Here is a 23089-nt window from a genome sequence, read left to right on the forward strand (position 1 = left end):
CCAAGCTAACAGTTAACATTGAGTCCTATGAGACCAGTTAGCCGCGAGCTGGTCTCATAGGACTCAATGTTAACTGCTAGCATGGAGGTAAAATTTGCACTGCCACACCCCGAGAACGGTTGAAAGTACAGGAGAACGGTAAAACCCTATTAAGTGGAAGGTGTAAAATAAGCTTATTTCCAAAAATGGGACAGTATCACTTTAAAGGGACACTCCACCCATTTTGCATTAGGCTTTCCATGGGGCACCTAAGTCACGCCCTTCTACTTCCGATCCATGGGGCAGGAGCTCGCAAAATTTTGAATGCGAGTTTATGGAGCGAGTCAAGCTAAATCCTCATCCCGTTTGGCATGTGCTCCGGATTTCACATATGATGACAGTGAATTTGAAAGGTTTGGATTTGCGTCGTAAGACCACTCATTTTCGGCACGCAAGAAACGTTATTTTAGCTTTTGTGCAAAACTGTGTTGGAGACTACACTTGCGCCTCGCATATCTGACGTGAACCGAGGCACAGCCAACCCTACCGCTGCACCGTGGCTTAAGTGGCTGCACGTCGGACATGCGACGTCTGTTGTGTAGTCCAAATAATTACATATTTTTGCACACTCACAACTCAAAAATCGCTTGCCAAGTGAAGTCAACAAGCACACCATTGGTTGTTATTAATTCTGAGGCACAGCATATGTGTGATCGACGGGGAAATGCGAGGTGGGTCGGAAAATAGCTTTGATCAGTCCATTACAGCCCAGTCAAAAGTTTTTCCGTTGCCAGCCCCAGAAGCCGCCCGGAAGGGGTGGAGACTTAGGTGCCCCATTGCTAGACACCCAGTCATACTTTTGGATGGTCTTGCAAAAATCTCTCAATTCCCCCTGAGATAGGAGAAATCCGCATTGATCTGTTAACACTTCCTCCGTCAATGATGTAAAAATCGTAATTTTACATCATTGACGGAGGAAGTGAAAGAGAGGTGGATTTCTGTTGAGACTACAAGCCTTTTGAAATCACTGGCAATGAGGCTCCAGTGAGCAGTGTTGCCAGATTGGGCTGTTTCCCGCCCAATTGAGCTGCTTGAGATGGCCGTCTGCGGGTAAAAATTGCATTTTGCAGGAAAACTCGCCCAATCTTTCCCATAGACATCAATAGAATTGGACGGGATTTATTGCTTCCAGGCCGGTTTTGAGCATTTTTTGGGCTGGAAATCATCAGCCTCATCTGGCAACACTGCCAGTAAGTCACTGGCATAGCTGGAAAGGAGAAGCTGGAGCACACTGCAGCTTAGTTTTCAAGACTTTATTTTGTGCACACACCCAACCAACGTTTCGGTGTTGCTACACCTTCTTCAGAGTCAAATGATAGCAAGAGAGAGACACACATTTCAAGACTTGACATTCACAGGTGATCCCACTTGGTTTGGCTAAATTCATCTCATCTCATTGCAGGTAATTGACCCCACCCCCCAACACCAGGACAAAATTGCAGACAATTAGACAGAGAGGCTTTGTGGAAAGGCATTTTGGATTCATACTCTAAATTCAGTGGAGCCTCAGGGCATAAATGAGGAACTAAATATATCTTGCTTTCTGTAACAAATTGCTCCAGGGTCATTCCACGCCAAATCTCCGAGTCATCCCGCACGACCATCTCAGATTTGGCCGAAAAAAATCAAGGAGGTTCACAAACGTCCCAATAGGAAAAGTGCAAAATTATAGCTCTCAACTCCTCATAGTTTTGTCATTAAAATGTTTTCATCAGGTACCCTCCTGACTCGTTTGGAGCAGACTTCTCAGAGAGCCCACTTTCAGATTGCCGTATCCAAAGAACTGCTTTAAGTAGGTCTTTACAAATTTCAAGGGGTAACATTTGGAACATGTACTTGTGAAATGTGGATTTTCACACATCCACTTGTCATTTACCACCGTTTTCTGGGGGCTTAAAGTTGCTTGAAAAAATCTCACCTTTGAATTTATGGGCATCTTTGAAGGACTGTGGTAAGCACAGTTTTAAAGACAGAGATTTGGTATGGACACTGTATGTTCCCAACCATTCTGTGCATGTTGTGTTGAAAGACTGATCTTCTGCGATGAACAGTTTAGAAGATATGAAGTCTTTAAAATGGAAAAACTGAAACTTGGTGCCATCTTTGCCACGTTATTTAAAAAAAATGTTACGACTCACCACCATATGTGATGCGATCTGGGAAAACCCTTCACATGGTGGGATTTTACATTTTTGAGATATCATTACCATTTGAAAGTCAATTTCAAGCTCTTTCCAACGGTGTTTTCGTTATTTTCACATCTTGTCTCTATTAAATGTTATACTTACCCAAAGTCAACTTAGTCGTTTGGAGGAATTCTGAGAAAAAACACTCTAAAGGTTGGGTATGGAGATTGTGGCCAGAGGAGGTATTGCAACTATGCAAGGCGGTTGTGGCCAGAGAAGGTATTGCAACTATGCAAGGCACTTGTGGCCAGAGTAGGTATTGCAACTATTTTTTCTTTGATTTATTTACGTAATGTGTTTAGTTTTGAGTTTGAGTCAAAGAAACAACTAAGGAAACAAAACAAAAAAAATCCTTGTTTCAACACAGCATGGATAGCACATTATTATGAATAATTATTATGATCATTGTAATTATTATTAATAATATTATAGTTATTGGGATACTGCATAATTGAGCCATTCTAAGTACTTGGGACACTCTAATCCCCAATGGAGACATTATTATAGTTAGCTTTTCATTCAGTGCTTGATTATCATTGTTATCTTTCGTTCATTAGTTTGTAAGAAAAATTGTAATCCACCTCAACTCAATGTGATGTTCCTAGACTCCCACTGTGTAATAAATGATTCCTTTGCATATCTGTAATATAGCATAGACCTCATATTTATAAAAGCAGGATCTCAGCTCTTCCTTTGTCAGGTAACTATCTTGAATTTGGACCATTAACGCGTTTTGGAAGCAGTGTAGCGTCCTCATACGATGCTCCGGTTGCCTCACTGATGGTGGGAAATACGGGCAGGACAGTTTTTTGGTCAAGGTCCCTCTTAAAGATTAGTCTCCTCCTTCTGTATTGTCTCTAGTTGAATTTTGCTCTCATCCATGACCATAGCACAGCCCCACCCCCCTAACCATCACCCTAACTGAAGTAGCTCATCATAGAACTAGGCTCCGCCCCCAGTCCCACACCATAATTGGATTAGTTAGGGTAAGGGATATGTCCAATGGAGTGATTGGTCATTATATGGAATTCTCAAATTACATAAAGTCCATTATTTACCTTGGACTTTGTATAACATGCATATAAAAGTGTTTTGTATATAGCGGAGCTGTAATTCAGGTTTACAAATAAGTTGAACCTTGATGAGTCACTAGGCTGAATTGCAGCTCTTTCAATCATTGATGATTATCACTACTCAGAAAAATAAATCCCAGAAGCAATACCTGAATGAAAGCAACTTTTAAAGAATTCATTAATCCAATGTATTTATCTTCACTAAATTTGTAATCCAATGGCACTACTTCTGAGGACAACAAAACACTGGAAAAAAATATTGTTAGATGCAACACACCAAGAGTAGGACTAGCACATTGCACTTGGTTTTGATATTCAGATTATTATTATTATTATAGTAAATAACAGAAGGCTACTCATCAAACACTACCTACCACATGCCTGTTAATTTCAAATCGGCTGAATGAATGTAATTTCATTACTTTTCACTATAGGCCTATGGGGTCTTCCATGTTTTTGTTGTCTCCCAGACCCCCAAACTGCTGGCTAACGAATGTAATTTCATTACTTTTTCACTAGGCCTATAGGCCTGTTTTTTTTCTCCCAGAGACACCCAAAATGCTGGCTAACTGTGGGTCGTCTATAGGCTACATACTGGCCTGTGTGTATAGAATCATTTCAAATTAAATTGTCTATTCATTGATTCGTCATGTATAGTCATGTAGCCTCAAACAAGAGAAAAGGGAATGCTTCACTGGGCCCTCTGTCCAGTTAGTAGTCATGTAGCCTATTCGTAATTTACTGCCCAACTTTTGCCATTTTTAAATAGGTTCCTAAAGCATTCCATCGGGTAAAGAAACGAATGACGTGTAGGCCTATTGGACCAGCCATTTCACTGTTTCGGGTATGAAGCGAAAATATCAGCAAAAACTTTTCAGGTGTCTCGGAAAAGTGCAATGAGCTCTCTGCTCGGAGATAAAATATGGTTTTGCGCGATTCCAAAACACCAGCTGCACGCAAAAAAAACAAACATAGCCTACATCATGCCTCGGAATACTTGTAGTAGGCTACACAGGGCGGTGAAGACCGCTTTGTTTTTTTACCCTCTGCCGCAGGCAGCACAGACATAACAGAAGAGAAAAGGTTTTCTCCGCGCTTATCTTCTTCACCATCTCGCGCATCGCTTGAAATTAAATAGGTGATTTGAAATACTCTGAATACTTGTAGTAGGCTACGCAGGGCGGTGAAGACCGCTTTGTTTTTTACCCTCTGCCGCAGGCAGCACAGACATAACAGAAGAGAAAAGGTTTTCTCCGCGCTTATCTTCTTCACCGTCTCGCGCATTGCTTGAAATGAATTAGGTGATTTGAAAGACTGGGGTGAAAGTCACCGGTGCATCTCAGTTTGACTTTGAAAATTGACTGTTGAAGATGTCTTTACTGAACCCATTAGTGAGGCAAGACATAAATGCATAGGTAGCCTATACTTTTTTCAACATATGAGATGATCCAGTGACGCTTCTACAGTGTTAGGAAACCAGTTGACCAAAACCACGACACTCAATTCAGCACAGCGTATTATGACAAAGTGTGTACCAGCGCGGCAAAAGAATGAATCTTTTCGCCATGCGCTGCCTCGGAATAGTGGGCATACAAGACCACTTTTGACCCTCTGCAGCAGGCAGCACAAAAATAGAGAGGAGAAAAGTTTTTCATCGCGCTCTTCTACTGTCCGGTGCGTCGCGGTAAATGACTGACAGTTAAACGTCACCGAGTATCTCAGACTCTGGAAACGGACTGCTGAAGACTTGTTAGCTGAACACATTCATTGGGCACGGTTCTAAATAAAAGCATTTTAATCTTCCACATCTGAGATGATCCGATGAGGCGTCTTTAAATTACAGAAACCTAACAAGCCCTGTCTTGACCACCTCTACATCTTTCAATTCAGCACCGTTTATTATGACAACAAGTAGGAAACAGCGCAGTAAATTAAAATTTTCCTAATAGATAAATCACACGGGCGCTTTAGTTTAAGGTTTGCATGTGAGCTATCCAATCAAAAAATGAAATCTACATTCCAGTGCCGTTTAGTAGCCTAATCGCAGTTGTAGCGATAAACTGCAAGAGGCACATGCGGCTGGAGTTGATAAGCACAGGGCTCGACGGCCTCCGATCCACGGAGAGGTGTTGCCTACTGTTTGTATTCATTGTTCCTTCTTTCTTTGGACCTATAACTTGAGGGAAAACTCTGCTTCATCGAGACAGAAGGCGTTTTCAACTGCTCAGAGGCGCTGACAATGAGTCAGTGAATAGGCCTACACATGTGTAAATTCTGAGCCTTCAAGTCTACAAGCTCTGATGTCTTTCCCTCAACCTCGCGCGCCCCTGCGCTACAAGCACGTTGGCTGCGCAGGCAGACTGCTCACGGCTGCCTCCCTTCTCACCACACATCGGGCCATTTCAATCTTAATTTTAACACATTAAAACAGCGATTTCAGACCAAATATTTTCAGAGATGATAGACAAGATGTTAAACAACAATACTTTAATGAAAAACCGATTTCAGGAAAACATTGCATCTCGACCTATTTTCGCTGTTTCCTGAGAAACAGCCAGCGCGACATCCGACGGGTTTTCCCAGATCGCATCACATATTATCAACAGTTTTGGAAAGATTAGATATCTGTTCTTAACATATCCAAAAACTGTGATGGTATTCTGCCTCATTTGGTCACAATGATTTTTTTTTTAAAAAACCTTTTGGGTGACTTCCATAGCTCCTATGGAAAATTGATATTAGTGGCATCTTCTCCCTGTTATACAAAAGAAATGACAGAACTCACCACTATGACATTTACAGTTTTAGAAAGACTCAATGTCTGTTTTTAACATATCCAAAAACTGGGGTGGTGCTCTTTCTCACTTTTTAAGAATGGACTTGTAAAAACGGCTGTGTGACATCTTCAGCTTGCTGCTCTATAGAGGTGGGGCCCCTGCTCTGATCTTTGCAGACTACGTGGGGGCCCTATCTACCCGTATTTGCCATGAGGCCCTATGTACAATTGTTCCGCCACTGTGAATGACTTGAGCAATTTGACTCAGACATTTTTGATACAAGATATTTGACTTGAGCATTTTCGACACACTCAATATAATACGGCAAAAAAGTAAAAGTGGCTGTTGACAGTTTTTTTTCAGCTTTTTCTGAAACTACATTTCAGTAAATCAAAGGTTATAGACGTGTGTAAACTTCATCTTTAGGCACTGAAAACCAAATACCGGAATAAAGTGATGAAATGTTGAATCACTGAAACATCCCCGTAGATCCTGAAACAAGTACATCCTGACTATCACCACATCTCAATGCTTTTTATTGTAATTCATATCAACCTTTAATAACTTGTTTACCAACTTTGATGCAGTTCTGAGGTCTGCTGTGGATTATTTTGCATTGTTTATGAGATATTACTTTTAATCATGTGAATATTTGTTCTACAATTGATTTGGGTTTCACTGCATGTATACATGTATGTCCATTTGTGCAAACTCATCAGGGTTAATGTAGAATGTCAAACATAAATGCTTGAGCTACTCAGCTTTGTGACAAAGTTGACCCTTGATGAGCAGTCAGTCAGTATTGCAGCGGTCTAGCACCATGCTCAGGGTAGCTCAGTCATGGTGATTGGAGGGGCAGGACAGCTGTTTAGTCAGGTTACCTTCTTACGAACAGTCTCCTCCTTTTGTATCATCACTGTTTTTTTCTCTTCTCCATGACAAAGGTGACCTGTTGAAAGAACTTGGCCCCGCCCCAGTCCTAACCATGACCGAGGAACCTAGCGCATTGTATTGGTTCAGGGCAAAGGTCTATGTTTTAAATTATTTTGTACGTACCTCTGCTAACAGAGCAAAGTTGCAGAAGGTATGGGAAATTTGAAGTGTGTCGAACTAAAATATCAAAATATCTTCACAGATAAACAAAATTTGTTTTAAAAAAAACATATGCTGAAGTTTGGCAAAACATTCTGTATCAAGACTGTGTGTTAACAATGCTACTTAACAAATCAGAATGATTCAATTAATTTATCACTACTGCAATTCAAGACTTACTTCATGGTATAATAGCAAAATGTTAACTCCTACAGTGTTGAGGTTTAAACACATGGCCATAACCTTTAATTCAAGAACATTTAGTTACCAAAAAATGTAGTTACCTAAAAGCTAAAAGAAAAAGAAAAATAATAATGGTATATAAATCACTCAACTGTTTCTTATTGTGTGCTTCAAAAATACTCAAGTCACATTTCTTTTATCAAAAATGGCAAGTCAAACTGCCTGTCATTCACAGTGTCAGCCCAAATAGACTGACACCCAACAGTCTGCAAAGGTCATGATTATGGCCCCTACCACAAATTCAGGAGGGCCCTGGAAAAATGCCCTGATTGTCCCCCTATAGCTCCGACCCTGGTAATTCATATGTGACTTGGGCATTTTCACGGGAGCTGCTGATGTGACAGCAAAGGGTTTTTCAGGAGTCATTACAAGACATTGATGCAGAACACCATCCCAGTTTTTGGATATGTTACAAACAGACATCCTATCTTTCCAAAACTGCTCAGTTCATTGTGGTGATTGCCGTCATTGTTTTGGTATAGCATGGCAAAGTTGCCCCCCAATATCAGGTTTTCATAGGAGCAGTGGAAGTCACACAACAGTGGGTTTTTAAAAAAAAACATTGTGACCAAATGAGGCAGAATACCATCCTAGTTTTTGGATATTTTAAGAACAGACATCTAATCTCTCCAAAACTGTTGATGATATGGTGGTGAGTCGTGAAATTTTTTTTTAATAACGTGGCAAAGATGGCACCAAGTTTCAGTTTTTCCATTTTAAATACTTCATATATTCTAAACTGTTCATCACAGAAGATCAATCTTTCAACACAACATGCACAGAATGGTTGGGAACATACACTGTCCATATCAAACCTCTGTCTTTAAAACTGCACTTACCACAGTCCTTCAAAGATGCCCACAAATTCAAAGGTGAGAATTTTTCAAGCAACTTTAAGCCCCCAGAAAACGGTGGTAAATGACAAGAGGATGTGTGAAGATCCACACTTCACAAGTACATGTTCCACATGTTACCCCTTGAAATTCATAAGGACCTACCTAAAGTAGTTTTTTAGATACAACACTCTGAAAGTGGGCTCTCTGAGAAGTCTGTTCCAAACGAGTCAGGGGGGTACCTGACAAAAACATTTTTAATGACAAAACTACGACGAGTTGAGAGCTATAATTTTGCCCTTTTCCTATTGGGACGTTTGTGAACCTCCTTGATTTTTTTCTGCCAAATCTGAGATGGTCGTGCGGGATGATTCGGAGATTTGGCGTGGAATGACCCTCCAGCATCACGGCTGTGGTCTTGTAATAATTGTAGTTGTGGTTTTATTGACAATGTTCTTTGTGTATTGTTTTTCCACTTTTTTGTTTTGGGAAGTTGGCAAGCTGTCTATTGTCTACAATATTGTCCTGGTGTTGGGGGGCGGGGTCAATTACCTGCAATGAGATGAGACCAATTTAGCCAAGCCAAGTGGGATCACCTGTGAATAGGCTTGTTTGCAACCGCGCAGTAAAAGATTTGATCAAAACGTGATTTGCTTGGTCTTAAAAAGGAGGGGATAACTGCGTCGCAGCCAAGCTGGACACATCAGGACGAAGAGATTTCAACAGCGGCAAAGAAGGTGGATCTATAGGTCTGTGGGTGGATCTACCTTTTTTGACAGCGGGTGTACCACGTCACCCTCTCGTGGAATGAATTCATCACGGCGCTAATTCCATGACGCGCTTACCGACGTTGGCACATGCTTGGAAATTCCGAGACTCTCTCTCCTAGTCAAAGAGAAATTTGATGGTCTTGAGGTAGAGACACAGGCTTTTACACTCGGTGAATTAAGGATTAAGGTTCGACTCTTAGTCAAACTTATGATGATTTGGCATCTGTTCCATGTAATAATTCAATTGGAGCCAATTTTGGTCCCCTAGGTAGGGGAAATTCTTTCTCTGCATTTATCCCATTTGGACTAGTGAATCACATTGAAGTACACACACTAGTCCGTAGCAGTGGGCTGCCTGCTGGGCGGCGCCCGGGGAGCTATGTGGGCATAGAGGTAGAAAATAACACTAGAGAGGACACAGCAATTTGCGACAGCACTGGGAAATGGCAGCTGGTGCTTCCTAACTTCCGTAAGTAGTGTAGGTACCTTCGGGCAATGCAAGTCAATGGAGAACACGCCCACCCCTGTCAAAAAATTGACTATAACTGTGTGAATATGAAGTAACACATTAATCAAACACCAGATTTGAAATGGCAGGCTAAATGTCTACTAAAATCATATGAGTCGATAAAATACATTTAAAAATCAAATAATATCTTTTATGAACATAGTTAGCAACACACTTCAACTATTGTCCTTGTATAGTGTGTTGGTGGACATTTTCACATGATTAAGCCATTTTTGACAGAGGTGAGCCTCGTTCTCCGTTAATTTCCAGTTCTCTGATCTACCTAAAGATAATGGCCGCTACAGATTGCCGTAAAAAGGGGGGCGGGGTCCTCTCTAGTGTTATTTTCTACCTCTATGAATGTGGGGGTTAGGTGCCTTGCTCAAGGGCACTTCAGCCATGATTCGGATCGGGCACTGAACCGGGAACCCTTGGGTTGCCAACCCAGTGCTCTAACCACTGAGCCACGACTGCCCCAATTCAGTTAATTAGTACTCACTTTTCATTTTGTGTTTTGGGACCAAAGTCGTCATTCAGATAGGACAGTTTTAAAATGACATAAGAGCGCCAATCCATCTTGCAGGGATTGAACCCAGGTGTTCAATATGTAGCTTTACCATGGCGCCCCAACCACAAAGGCCACTCTGTTTCTTCACTTTCATACATTAAAAACAACATGAGTCACTCGCAACATATGTTTCCAAATTCACCATCAGCAACTAAAGACTTTCTGATTTCCGATGCAGTTTCGAACCGGGGACATCACGAATGGAAGCCAGGCGCGCAACCACTACTCTATCCGTGGAGCAAGCGAGGCGCGGAATAGTAGTGTTTTTGTAACCAACGGCATACACTCATAACGTGGCGAAGATGGAGGATGTGACGACAGGGTGGATTGTTTCTCTTCTTTTACTGTTGTAAGTGGGTTGTGCGACCATACATATGGATGATATCACTCTGAGTATGCTGCATTTGAGCATGAAATGCATTTCAGCATGTAGAAAATGAAGCACGTTCAACTACACACACATGAATCACATGAGCTATGAACACCAATCACGGCAGATTCCTCACATCATGGAGGAGGTCTCTTCTGCTCAGCAGTCGCTTTTTGTTACTGCGTAGCTGCTTGACAAAAAATTTGTTCCCGCGATGGTTCAACGCCATGTGTCACAACTGCCAAGCAGAGGTCACTCCCTTCAACTGCGTCGTGAACGGCAATTCTAACTAGGATGCTTCACGCGGACACAGTGAGCATGCTCGCTGCCTAGCAAATTTTCAACCTGATCAAAATAACGCCATCATGACCGCGCATAATGTCAAGTCTTGAAATGTGTCTCTCTCTTGCTATCATTTGACTCTGAAGAAGGTGTAGCAACACCGAAACGTTGGTCGCGTGTGTGCACAAAATAAAGTCTTGAAAACTAAGCTGCAGTGTGCTCCAGCTTCTCCTTTCCAGTGATATCTGTCCCACTGTGATGCACCTGCAAGCAGGGTTGCCAGATGAGGCTGATGTCTTCCAGCCCAAAAAATGCTCAATACCCGCCAAGAAGCTCAAAATCCCACCCAATTCTGCTGATTTCTATGGCTAAAATTGGGCAGGTTTTTCTGCTAAATGCCATTTTTACCCGCACACGGCCATCCTAAGCAGCCCAATTGGGCGGTAAACAGCCCAATCTGGCAACACTGCCTGCAAGCTGAGTGAGGGATGATGCATAGAGTCCCAAATAACTGGGTGTGGCCTGTGGAACTTGAGCATTGCAGTGCATTATGGGGATTGTTGTCACAAATCCACAAGCACTAAAAAGTCATTTTCTGAATTTTCTCGGCCAAGAAGGCACCAAATTAGAAATGTATGCTACTATTCTACTATATATATGACCCACTTTCAATACAATATTCATGTCTCCAACGGGGGAATGCCCCTTTAACTCATTGGCTGCCTTCGGCGGCGAATGACGTCATTTCGAATAGTGACGCCCCCTGCCTTTGACGGCGTTCACCGATAATTGCATTTTTTTACAGCCAAGCCTTGAGGACGGTCTGACCTATGTTGTGTATAAATTTCACGCCTCTAGGCATGTTCTAACTGTTCCTGTAGGTGGCAGAAGTGTCCTTAGGAACAGTCAGGGCAGGGCATTAGCTCAGAGCAAGAGGAAATGTCAAGACAAAAACATCCCTTTTTACTATTATAATCTCAAAAGTAGCATAGGAAAATCATTTTTGAGTGGCAGACATAGGACTTCTCTTCAGTGTGAGTGCGTTGGTGTTTTTTGAGAGTCCCTGCCCGCAAAAAACATTTGTCACAATGGTGGCAGGCAAAGGGCCTCTCTCCCGTGTGAATGCTTTGGTGTGACTTGAGATGTCCCGCCACTGTAAAACTTGTATCACAATGATGGCAGACATAGGGCCTCTCTCCTGTGTGAATTCGTTGGTGTACTTTGAGATGTTCTGCCCGTGAAAAACATTTATTACACTGGTGGCAAACATAGGGCCTCTCTCCTGTGTGAATGTGTTGGTGTCGTTTGAGATCCGTTACTCGTGAAAAACTTGTATCACAATGCTGGCAGGCATAGGGCCTCTCTCTAGTGTGAATGTTGGTGTACTTTAAGAGTCCCCGCCTCTGAAAAACTCTTGCCACAATTCTGGCAGACGTAGGGCCTCTCTCCTGCGTGAATGCGTTGGTGGTATTTGAGCTGTTTCGCCACTATAAAACTTTTCCCACAATGCTGGCAGACATAGGGCCTCTCTCCTGCGTGAATGCGTTGGTGGTATTTGAGCTGTTTCGCCACTATAAAACTTTTCCCACAATGCTGGCAGGCATAAGGCCTCTCTCCAGTGTGAATGCGTTGGTGTACTTTAAGAGTCCCCGCGTCTGAAAAACTTTTGCCACAATGCTGGCAGACAAAGGGCCTCTCTCCTGTGTGAATGCGTTGGTGTCGTTTGAGGCCCCCTGTCTTTGAAAAACTTTTATCACACTGATGGCAGACGTAGGGCCTCTGTCCTGTGTGAATGTGTTGGTGTTTTTTTAGATTTCTCACCAGTGTAAAACGTTTACCACAGTTTTGACAGGCATAGGGCCTTTCTCCTGTGTGAATGCGTTGGTGCACTTTGAGTTTTGCTGCGTCTGAAAAGCTTTTGCCACAGTGTTGGCAGACGTAGGACTTCTCTGCTCTGTGGATGAGCTGGTGTGCTGTCAGACTTGCCCTGGCATGGAAGCCCTTACCAGAAAGCAGTCCCTCCAGGAATTCACGATGTTGCGATTTGCAACTTTTTCGCAACTTCAATGAATTCCCGCGAATTCTGCACGACAGCGCAACTTTAAGCAATCACCGCAATTTCCCGCAACTTTGAACCAATCCATGTCTGTTGTTGCGATATCCGCCCGAGTATTTGCATGCATTTGCATTAATTTCCACCACCAGGAATGCTTTGCGGTACCACAGCTACCCGATGTGAGTCGCGCTGTGTGTGTCGCCTGACTGTCCCTTCAGCCTACCGTAACAACTCGGCCTCGCCCCCGCCGCAAATATCCACCACAGTGCCACACCACCACGAGTCCTCTGGTGTTGTGACCGTTTTAGGATATTTTTTCATATCTAATAGCTACTTGCACATTAAGAGTGACAATTGCATCATGGATAGCCGACGTACGAATGCAGGCATGTTGAATTTAGGGTGGCCAAGCCATGCCAAAAGAACGCGCATCACATTATTTAAACAGCTCGTGTAAACAGTTATACTGAATGCAGTGTCTTTTTGGAGATCGGGGGCTTGATGAGCAAAGAGATGGGAGAGAAAATAGTTGTGCGCGCGCACACACCTCTGCACAATATCCACCAGACACGAAGGGTTTTTACTGGCTCCCGTAACTGTCCCGTAACAACTCGGTCTCGGCCCCCGCCGCAAGTATCCTCCCCCACGAAGGTCCTCTGATGTTGTGATCGTTTTAGGATATTTTCATATAGGCCTAATAGAAATAAGATGTGCGTGCGCGCGCTCTGACTGTACAATATCCAGACATGGAGGGAGACTGGCTCCAATATTTATATTCAGCACCCAGTTTAATTCTGCACTGACGCTTTTAAATGTACATAGCACAATCAAATGAGTAGGCTGTCTAAATGTACTAGGCAGGCTCTAGCCACCAATCTGGCATTGTTGTTTCGGCATTACCAATGATAACGGCACAATATGCGGCATGGTTTCGTGTGTTGTTTTTGCTCCACCACATAATAACTACACAATAGCCTATGCGACATAACTGCTGTTTTCTAACTCTGTGGGAAGGCGGCTATGCCCAGATATTCTTTTAACTTGGAAGCTATCAACATTATGGTAAAACTCAGAAACTTCCCGAGTGCTAGCTACATTTTGACTGGGTAAGGTTTAATGGTTTCCAATGGCTATTCCAGTGTCTGTGACAGTGCATCTATCTTAGTCTTGTGCAAACCTTTTCATTTAACATTGCGAATGTGCAGGATGATTTGCTTAGACACGCACGCGCTTCAGAGCAGCTAGAACTGTGTGCAAGGTGACTCCTGCAGATTTCAGCTCAGTCCTCCTGGATAATAAAAACAAAAGATTGCTGACGAGAAAGTAACGCCGTTATCTTTTGATGAATTCCCGGTGAGGTGCCCCCGGTTAAGACAGTTTAATTTTCACACCCACATCAATTCGGTTTTAAGTTATAATTTTATTAATGATATTATTTTGATAGCCTAGCTCAAAAATACCAAAATGACAACTGAAAATAATATGAAAACACCAGAGGACTGGAATGTGGCAGTGTCCTTTACTTTCAAGCGTGGGAAAACTCGCAACAAAAATCGCACCTTTCATTTCATGCCGCAACAAAATAGCAACGACACAGTAAGAAGCTCCGCAACTTTTATCGCGATTTTCTGGAAATCCTTGTGCACCATCTGGCAATTGAGATCGCGAATTTTTGAGAAAATGCCCGCGATTTCCTGGTGGGACTGACAAAGAGAACAGCAGTGTTTCTTTGTTAGTGCAGGCGTCACTATTTCTGGGACAGCCATGGATTTGGGAATTACAGATGAAATTGATTCCGTTTCTGGCCCACCACACAAGACTAAAAAAAAAATTAAGACAAAATATCATTACTAATTAATAATTAGATTTTGATTTTTTGAACACAACTGTACACATATACCCACTTCTATGATAACCATGTGAAAACATTGACTTATAGAGTTAAAAAATTAATGTATACTTGAATTTGAAACAATACATTTGCAATAGTAATGGACATAATGTTTGGTCTTTGGAATATGACCAAGGGAGATGTTCTTAGTATACTTAGGTTCAGAGGGGTCCCAGAAAAAGTTTAGGAATGACTGATGTACATGAAATTATTATTATTAAAGTATGAAAAAGCAAGACCCATTGGTAACGCTTTAGAATAAGGTTCTTCTAAAAAGCGTTAATGGTCACTAGTAAGCAGGTAGTAATACCCTTACAAGTGCCCAATAACATGCTTATTAACTTTGTTAACATCTTATAAGCTGCTTATTATGTGTTTATAGTGGTTTATTTTTTTTAGTCTTATTATTTAAATCGGTACACGTACATGTGTACCGATTTTCATGCTTTTACTCAAATAAAGTTACTCATCAGATGTTAACAACGTTAATAATCATGTTAACAAAGTTAATAAGCATGTTATTTGGCACTTGTAAGGGTATTACTACCTGCTTACTAGTGACTATAAACGCTTATTAGAAGAACCTTATTCTAAAGCGTTATCGACCCATTTTTTGTTTGTTTAGTTTAGTTTAGTTTATTGGTTTATTTCAACAGGGACCATGTGCAAAGTACATTAGTTACATAGTAAAAAGATGACCTGCACCAGATTATAGCTAATAGCTAATTTCCATCTGCAGTCCCTGGGCAGGTAAAAAAACAAACAAACATACAATCCAGTAAAATGGGAGCAGCCACTCAGGCATACAACCCCTGCCACACACACACACACCCACACACACACCCACATACACGCACACAGACACACACACACGCACACACACACACACAATAAATACAGTAGTGGAGTCGTAGGCATGTGCAATTTTTCTCAGTCATTTCAAATTGGTGTTAAAGTTTGGTTTTCACTTCCAAGTTGAAGTTTAGGGTCTATAGAACAATTTGAGTTCGAGTGTCAAGCACACAGATAACAAAATGGCCTGCTGGGGGCGCTCTAAAATGTATAAACTGCTATAAGTTTTGTTTAGTTTAACCACATTTGACATATGAGCTATGTATGGATTCAGCATTAAGAGGGGAAATTGGTGAGCTAAGTATTCGGTTACCAGATTCAAGACACGCTATGTAATAAACACACTTTTAGCCCATGGACAGCAAAAATCTGGGTTTTTTTTAAATAAAGGGTGGAAATGCCCTCAAAGTTGCAATGAAACATAATTTATTGTTACAAGCTATTGTAAATAAAGCCTGGAACATCATTCAACTTGATTTGTTCAGAATATCCCTGAAGCACAAAGATACCTAGGATACCTACACACAAATATGGCTGCATAAAGCCTATGTGATATTTACGACCCAGCTTGCAACTTTGAGTTTATGAATTTAGGATCATTTAGGATTCAATCAAGCCATATTCTATTAACACATCAGATTACAAAACAATTATATCTGGAAGAAAATAAATCAATATTATTATTATTATTATTATTATTATTATTATTATTATTATTATTATTATTATTATTATTATTATTAAGACTGTATTTCCGGAGAGACAATGCTATTGCTTGCGGCTTCTGCACACACACATACAGAGCTGTCGTATACACACAGAGAAACACGAGGGAAAGAGATAGAGGTGTGTGTGTGTGTGTGTGTGTGCGTGCGTGCGTGTGTGCATGTGCGTGTGCGTGCATGTATGGAGATGCTTCAGGTGCCTTTCAGCAATGGGTGGGTAGGGAGAGGTAAGGGTGGGATTCGAACCTGCAACCCTCTGACAGACCAACACCTGATACCCAGTAGGCCACTGCCACTTACTGTATAGAGTGGCCACAGCAGCATATTAGGCCACGGTTGTCCAGGTTCTACAAGGCTGCATGTGTGTGTCTGATGAATGAAGATTCTAAAGGTGACAGTTTGGCAGTCAATAGCTGAGTAATATGTGCAGACTTATCTCCAAAAGTTTTGCAAGTTGTCAGATGATATTGACACACAAATGGCATAACCCTGTTCTTCATGTCAAAGCTGAGATCACTATACTAGGCCAAATGGTTCAGTCAAAAAGTGGACATACTCAGGCCTATGTGCGGAGCTGTTCACACATTTTTTCTAAGTGAATGGGGTCACATCATAGGGATTTTAAAACTGCTCTCTCTCAAACATTTTTAAGAGTTGGCTAATGATCTTAACACAGTTTGTATTCAGAGCCAAGACCTCTCTGACAAGGCCTTTATCTAGTCGAAAGGTGAAGCGGTTTATTTTATTCTATTAAAAAACCCAGGACAGGTCACCTCTCACTCTAACTGCCACAGTTTGTGACATCATCATCTTGACCATTCTACCATTCATTTCAATGAGGGGGGAAACAGAGAGAAACTGAGGAAAATGAGTCTGGTGAACGAATGAAAGGGGGTAGGCCAGTGAAAAATACACCACCTTGAGCCCTTTTCGAGCTGTTCGTTTGGCACTCAAACCGTGTCTCTATCTCTAATGCTGCAACGATTAAAAGCCACCATACTAATGAATGGAGGTGAATGGAAAAATTTAGAATAATAATAAACTGCTGATAAACAATTACTATGCTTTCCTACAAGCATACTAAATAATAAACTGTCGGACAACAATTAGTATGTTTGCTGGGGGCAAGCAGAGGCCTTTGGCAAGCATACTGAATAATACTATAGGACTATTTCATACATGGAAGACACAATCATCTGCTGTTATGAAGACATCTCTGTCATCTGGGAACTGTCCATTTGTTACCAGCACAGTTGACAGGAATAAAAAACGTTCTGCCTTATTATCTGCATTTGCCAGAAATGCCTGCCAATCTGGTAACAAATGGACAGTTCCCAGATTTGGACTAGAGGTGAAGTGCAGCTGTACTAGTACTTGTACAAATAGACCTGCCAGATCTTGGTGCAAGTGCATGAAGGCAGAGTTAAAGTGCACACGTCTGTGCAAGTGCACATGCAATTTCTAAGACTGACCACTGACTGTTATTGTATCTGTTCTCTGTCATAGTTATTGTAGAGTGGAGTATTGGGATAAATGTTAGATAGTGTTGTTCCTCATAGTATATATCATCATTATTATTATTATTATTATTATTATTATCATCATCATCATCATCATCATCATTATTATTATTATTATTATTATTATTATTATTATTATTATTGATTTACTTTATCTTAGATATAAAGTTTTTTGTGAATAAAATGATGGCTTGATTGAAAAAAAGCTGGTACTCATGATCCTAAATTCATAAACTCAAAGTTGCAAGTTGGGTGCTAAGTATGACATAGGCTTTATGCAGCCATATTTGTGTAGGTATCCTAAGTATCTGTGTGCTTCAGGGATATTCTGAACAAATCAAGTTAAGTTATAACCCAGGCTTCATTTACAATAGCTTGTAACAATAAATGATGTTTCATTGCACCTTTGAGGGCATTTCCACCCTTTATCTTAAAAAAGCCCGGATTTTGCTGTCCAGAGGCTAAAAGTGTGTTTATTACATAGCGTGTCTTGAATCTGGTAACCGAATACTTAGCTCACCGGCTTCTCCTCTTCATGCTGAATCCATACATACCTCATATGTTAAATTTGCTTTAAATAATCAAAAGTTATAGCAGTTTATATATTTTAGAGCGCCCCCCGCAGGCCATTTTGTTATCTGTGTGTTTGACACTCGAACTCAAATTGTTCTATAGACCCTAAACTTCAACTTGGAAGTGAAAACCAAACTTTAACACCAATTTGAAATGACTGAGCCTAATACGACCCCACTAATGTCATATGCAAAAAAGACTACAATGTGCAAAGTGTCAGAACAGGCATGTGCAAAACTATTAGTGGTCACAAGACTGGTTACATGAAAGCCATTTCCTCACTTCACGTGAGAATGAATAAAAGTTTGTAATGCTTTTTAGGTGGGTGGGAAGGGCATTCCATTGTTTCGTTGCTCTGAAGGAAAAAGCAGATTGTGCAAATGCTGTTACCCGGCTTGGGAGGGTACAGTTTCCTATGATGGTGGATCTAGTTGTTCTGCTGATTTGTTCAGAGCAAGGTTGTTTGTTTGTTTTTCAAGTGGGACCTTGATAATAGTGTTGAAGCACATGCTCTACTCAACCATGGTAGTATTGTGTCATTTGGAGCACTGTTGAAAAAGGTAGGTCCGCACACTGCTGATAAGCTCCAAAAATAAACTTTATTATTTAAAAAGCATATGCCTGATGAAGATCCAGCGTGATCGAAATCGTACCTGTCTGACTTTTTGTTAGACACATGCAACAAGTGTTTTTGGATGTGCGAACCCTACCCAAAACTACTGATTTGGAGCACTCCAAACCAGTGATGCGCGGGTCGACGAAAAAACAAGACACACCCGACCGCTTTTTTCCCTAGTCCGCCCGCTTGCCCTGCCCGCAAGAAATATTCATGAAAAATATTGACCCGGCCCGCTTCCCGACCCGCCTTTGAAAATAGTAGCCGTGCGTCTTTATGAACACCCTAGCGTCATTGGCAAAGCGCAATCACGTCAATAAAGGTCTCAGCATGGTTCACTTCCGAGGGGTCTGGATACACTTCTCATCACAGAAAATGCTGAGCTGCAGGTATAAGTTCGCTTAAATGGTTGATAGGGAACAGGTAGGCTATGAAAACACCCATAGTGGCAATGTAGCCTACAACACTTTGTCTTCTTTTGGTTTGGTAGGCTACTCCTCTGCTCTGTCCTTTTCCTGAACTGAAATTGGTTTCGCTTTTTCCTATCCCGAAGTTGAGGGACAGGGTGCCAAGGCCACCCCCTCCTTCACCAGAGACCAAGCGGTTAATTTGGGAGTTTGGGAAAGATAATCGCGTCACATGTGTGTGCACAAACCACAAACGCAACCTGCGCCGCCTGGTGCCACTATAGGCAACGCTTGTCTTTCTAGCGCAAATGATCATTTAGCCCACACAAAGCGTGAACTTTCGTAATCTTAGATGACTGTAATGTAAAGATCCATACATGATCACGTGGCTGCAGAGCCCTTCTCAACTGATTGACAGTTGCACTCACGGTGCTACAACGCGACATGCCCTGTCCAACAAAAAGTAGCCTAGTCTATGTTGAATAGGCTAGATAACATTTTCTCACAAATTATTATTTTCTAATATGAGCATTTCGATCATAATATGTTTGTCTGTTACCCAGACTACCAAGTTTGCTCTTCATACAATGCTATTTTATTATTTAGGCTATTTATTAGCCTATTTATTTATTTTAAGTGGCGAGGGCATTGCTCTTCCACTGTAGGCTAAATTACTCAAATGAGCACTGCATTCAAAGGGAATAGGCTAATAATTTGGACATTGTAGGCTATAGGCTTATGTAGCCTATTCTATTTCGACAATGTAGGCATAGCCACTCGAATCCCTACCTGTGGAGGAAATTAATCTGTAGGTTGGTGAGCAGACGGAGCCAGCCGTCAAGTGGATTGCCTCGTAGTCGTGGTACGACACAGGAAATGAAAACAAACTCTGTAAGCAACACATGAGTGCGAAACCATTACAATTGTATAAGAAAATATGTAGGCTATATCCATCACTGCACTGTTTAGAGAGCACCCTCTGTGTTCTTCAAAATGCACTCAATGGTTGCACCTGCTGCACCAGTTGCGCGCAGAAGATATTCGGCCGACGCAGGAGCCATTAAGTCTCCTGCAGAGCGCGTGGCACCATCGTAGTTATTCAGCCATATAAACTTTGATCTATTTCGCAAAAAAATGTCCCTGTCTGCTAAAGTAAACTATAGCGTATTGGCTAGGCTATAGCCTACTTTAAAATTCGGCATCATTTCAAAGGTCCTGACCGACCGCACCCGACCCGAATTTCATTAAAAATAATATTTCATAACCCGTGCCTGCGGTCGACCGCAGTTAACTGCAAGCGCCCGCTGATTTCGGGTCAGCCCGCGCATCACTGCTCCAAACATTGGGTCTGGTGACATTGGACGATATCCATGAACACCATTTGTACGGGCAAGTAAATGCTGGCACTTCATTACACGTGCATTTTAATGTATCTAGTATAATGATATGGTATGATACAGGGTTCCCACACCTTTCTCATGAACAAATTCAAGCACTTTTCAAGCACCAAATGTTCAGTTTACCTTTAATAGGTTGCAGGAACGGGGTGTGGGGGTCCTCCCCCAGAAAATTTTGTGTTTTTAAGAAGCAATTTCCTGCATTCTAATAAAAAATCTGAGGTAGTGAGATGTCAGATGGAATTTGCCATTTGACACCCTAACATTGATGTACCTGAACAATTTATTTCTATTATTTGGCTTACTGAGTTTGACTTGACACAAATTTCAAGTATTTTCAAACACTTCAAAAAATCTAGTATTTTCACAACCTTGAAATCACTTAATTGAAATTCAAGCATTTTCAAGGAATTTCAAGCACCAGTGGGAACCCTGGTGATATGATATTATGATGAGGTATTACTGATAAAGTGTAGTGAATGGTTTTTTTTATTACAAATACACAAAGTCAGCTGCTAGGAATGTTTTTGGTATGATGATATAACTAAACTCATCAACAATACAACCTAACATGACGAAACCACGGAGGCACTTACATAACAAGAGGGTCATTTCACGTGAAATCAGACACTTTGGGACCCGACCGACCCGGATTTCAATCATACTTGGTGTGCCTTTTCAATAGCAAGGTAGCACCCCAGAACTGCATTGGTTTGAATCTGACACTAATATTAAGGGAGAAACAGACTAGGAAAGGTTCACATGTGAGGGTAGGACACTATACATTCAGCCTTGAATATATCAGTCAGTGTTAGTCACAAAAAGATGCCTGTGGTGTTGTTTGAAAGCTCTTTTCTGGCTCTACATATTACACAATCACCTTGGAATACAACTACTCTCAGAATATGAATTATGATAAATTGAAAAATTAAAAATTGAATATCTAAAAAACTTATATTTTAAAATGGCCAGTTCCTTGTCCAAACGTAGCCGGCAATGTCATGAGCAGCACCTAAAATGCTGGTGTTCGGTTTGTTATTCATTTCAGAGAGAAGTTGACTCACAAATATGGCATCATACAGACCACTTACTAATAATATGGTAATACCATAGTAGCATCACATGACAAAACAAAAACAAAACAAAAATGGTCAGTGTCCATGGTCCCAGGTTTCAGAAACTAAGGCAGATGTCCATTTATACACACCAAATGATGATATGTGAATGTTTGAACATTCCTACTCTGTGTACCTGTGCCATCTTCCCTTTACCGTACTTTAAAGAGATAATCAATGGCTACACTCTCATTTTGTACTCTACCAGTGCATTTGAAGCAGCAGCTGTGTCTTTGGAGATAATGTATAAGTACGTCCCGTTGCAGTTACAGGTTCCACTACCAGAAGCACATCCTGATGATCCATGACAAGTCTATCTGGTCTGAAGGGAAAAGTGAAGGATGGAGATGGCCCATGAGGATGCAGGAAGTTCAGTTTCACCTCTCCAGTGCTCGGCATACATTCCTCAGCACATGCTAGCCACCAGTTGCCATCATATACAGCTACAACATACCCTTTGATGCTTGAAAATGTAACACATTCCTTTACTGAGCTCACTCTTTCAACTCTGCCTTCTCTGAATGCTGAAAATGGCCTAACTTCCACTGTGTCCATTGACAATGGGCAGAAGCTGTGTAGTTTTTGAGTACCTGGAATAGTTCTTGCAGATTCAAACCTTTTCAACAGGTTCTCAGCTTCATGATGGTACATCTCTGTTGTGTCAAACTGGCAATGGATGTTCTTGACATTATCCTTGACAAATTCAAACAGTTGGTATGGCGTTACAATTTAATTGTCAATAGGACGTTGCAGACTTGCTCGTGCAGCAAGCCATTTAACTGTCCCTCCAACGCCATCACATGGACCTTTGCCATGTGATGTGGCAAAAAAGTGCCACTCTGCAGGTATGTGAAAATCTGCCTCGTGGTGGCACAAATTTGTTTTTTAAGGTTCTTATATTGTGCAGCACAGCCATCAGAAAAAATATAGGATCTTCTTTGGACGTTCTGTCATTGATGAAGTGTCACTGAGGAACTGAATTAGGAGCTTCTGAAACATATGTACAGCAATTGTATCATGAATGTTGCAGTCTGAAATAACAACAAAACAGATTTTTTCCCCAGTTTCAACTGATCTTGGTAGTAGCATACAAATGGATGGATTGTGGCCTGCACTGGTTGTTCCAGTGAAATGATTGAATAGCATCTTGAATTACAAAACTATAGTTTTAAAAACGTTCCTGGTTCAAGGGAGTC

At 41.4% G+C, this 23089-nt stretch overlaps 1 protein-coding gene across 4 annotated transcripts in view; it reads right to left on the bottom strand.

Moving 5' to 3' along the window:
- The window catches only part of LOC134465893 (zinc finger protein 345-like), a 43745-nt gene that overhangs the window by 16473 nt on the left and 4183 nt on the right, over nt 1–23089 (bottom strand). Inside the window, exon 4 of one of the 4 annotated variants that reach the window (XM_063219784.1) lies at nt 14186–14616. The exons of 2 other annotated variants lie outside the window; for them this stretch is intronic. In XM_063219784.1, the coding sequence (XP_063075854.1) occupies nt 14360–14616 (257 nt within the window). In that variant the 3' untranslated portion in view covers nt 14186–14359. Of the gene's footprint in view, nt 1–14185; nt 14617–15315; nt 15501–23089 lie in introns of those variants that run through there. One more of the 4 variants, XM_063219785.1, reaches the window with a different exon arrangement.

This window comes from Engraulis encrasicolus, chromosome 16 (assembly GCF_034702125.1).
Source record: "Engraulis encrasicolus isolate BLACKSEA-1 chromosome 16, IST_EnEncr_1.0, whole genome shotgun sequence".
Classification (NCBI taxonomy): Eukaryota; Metazoa; Chordata; class Actinopteri; order Clupeiformes; family Engraulidae; genus Engraulis; species Engraulis encrasicolus.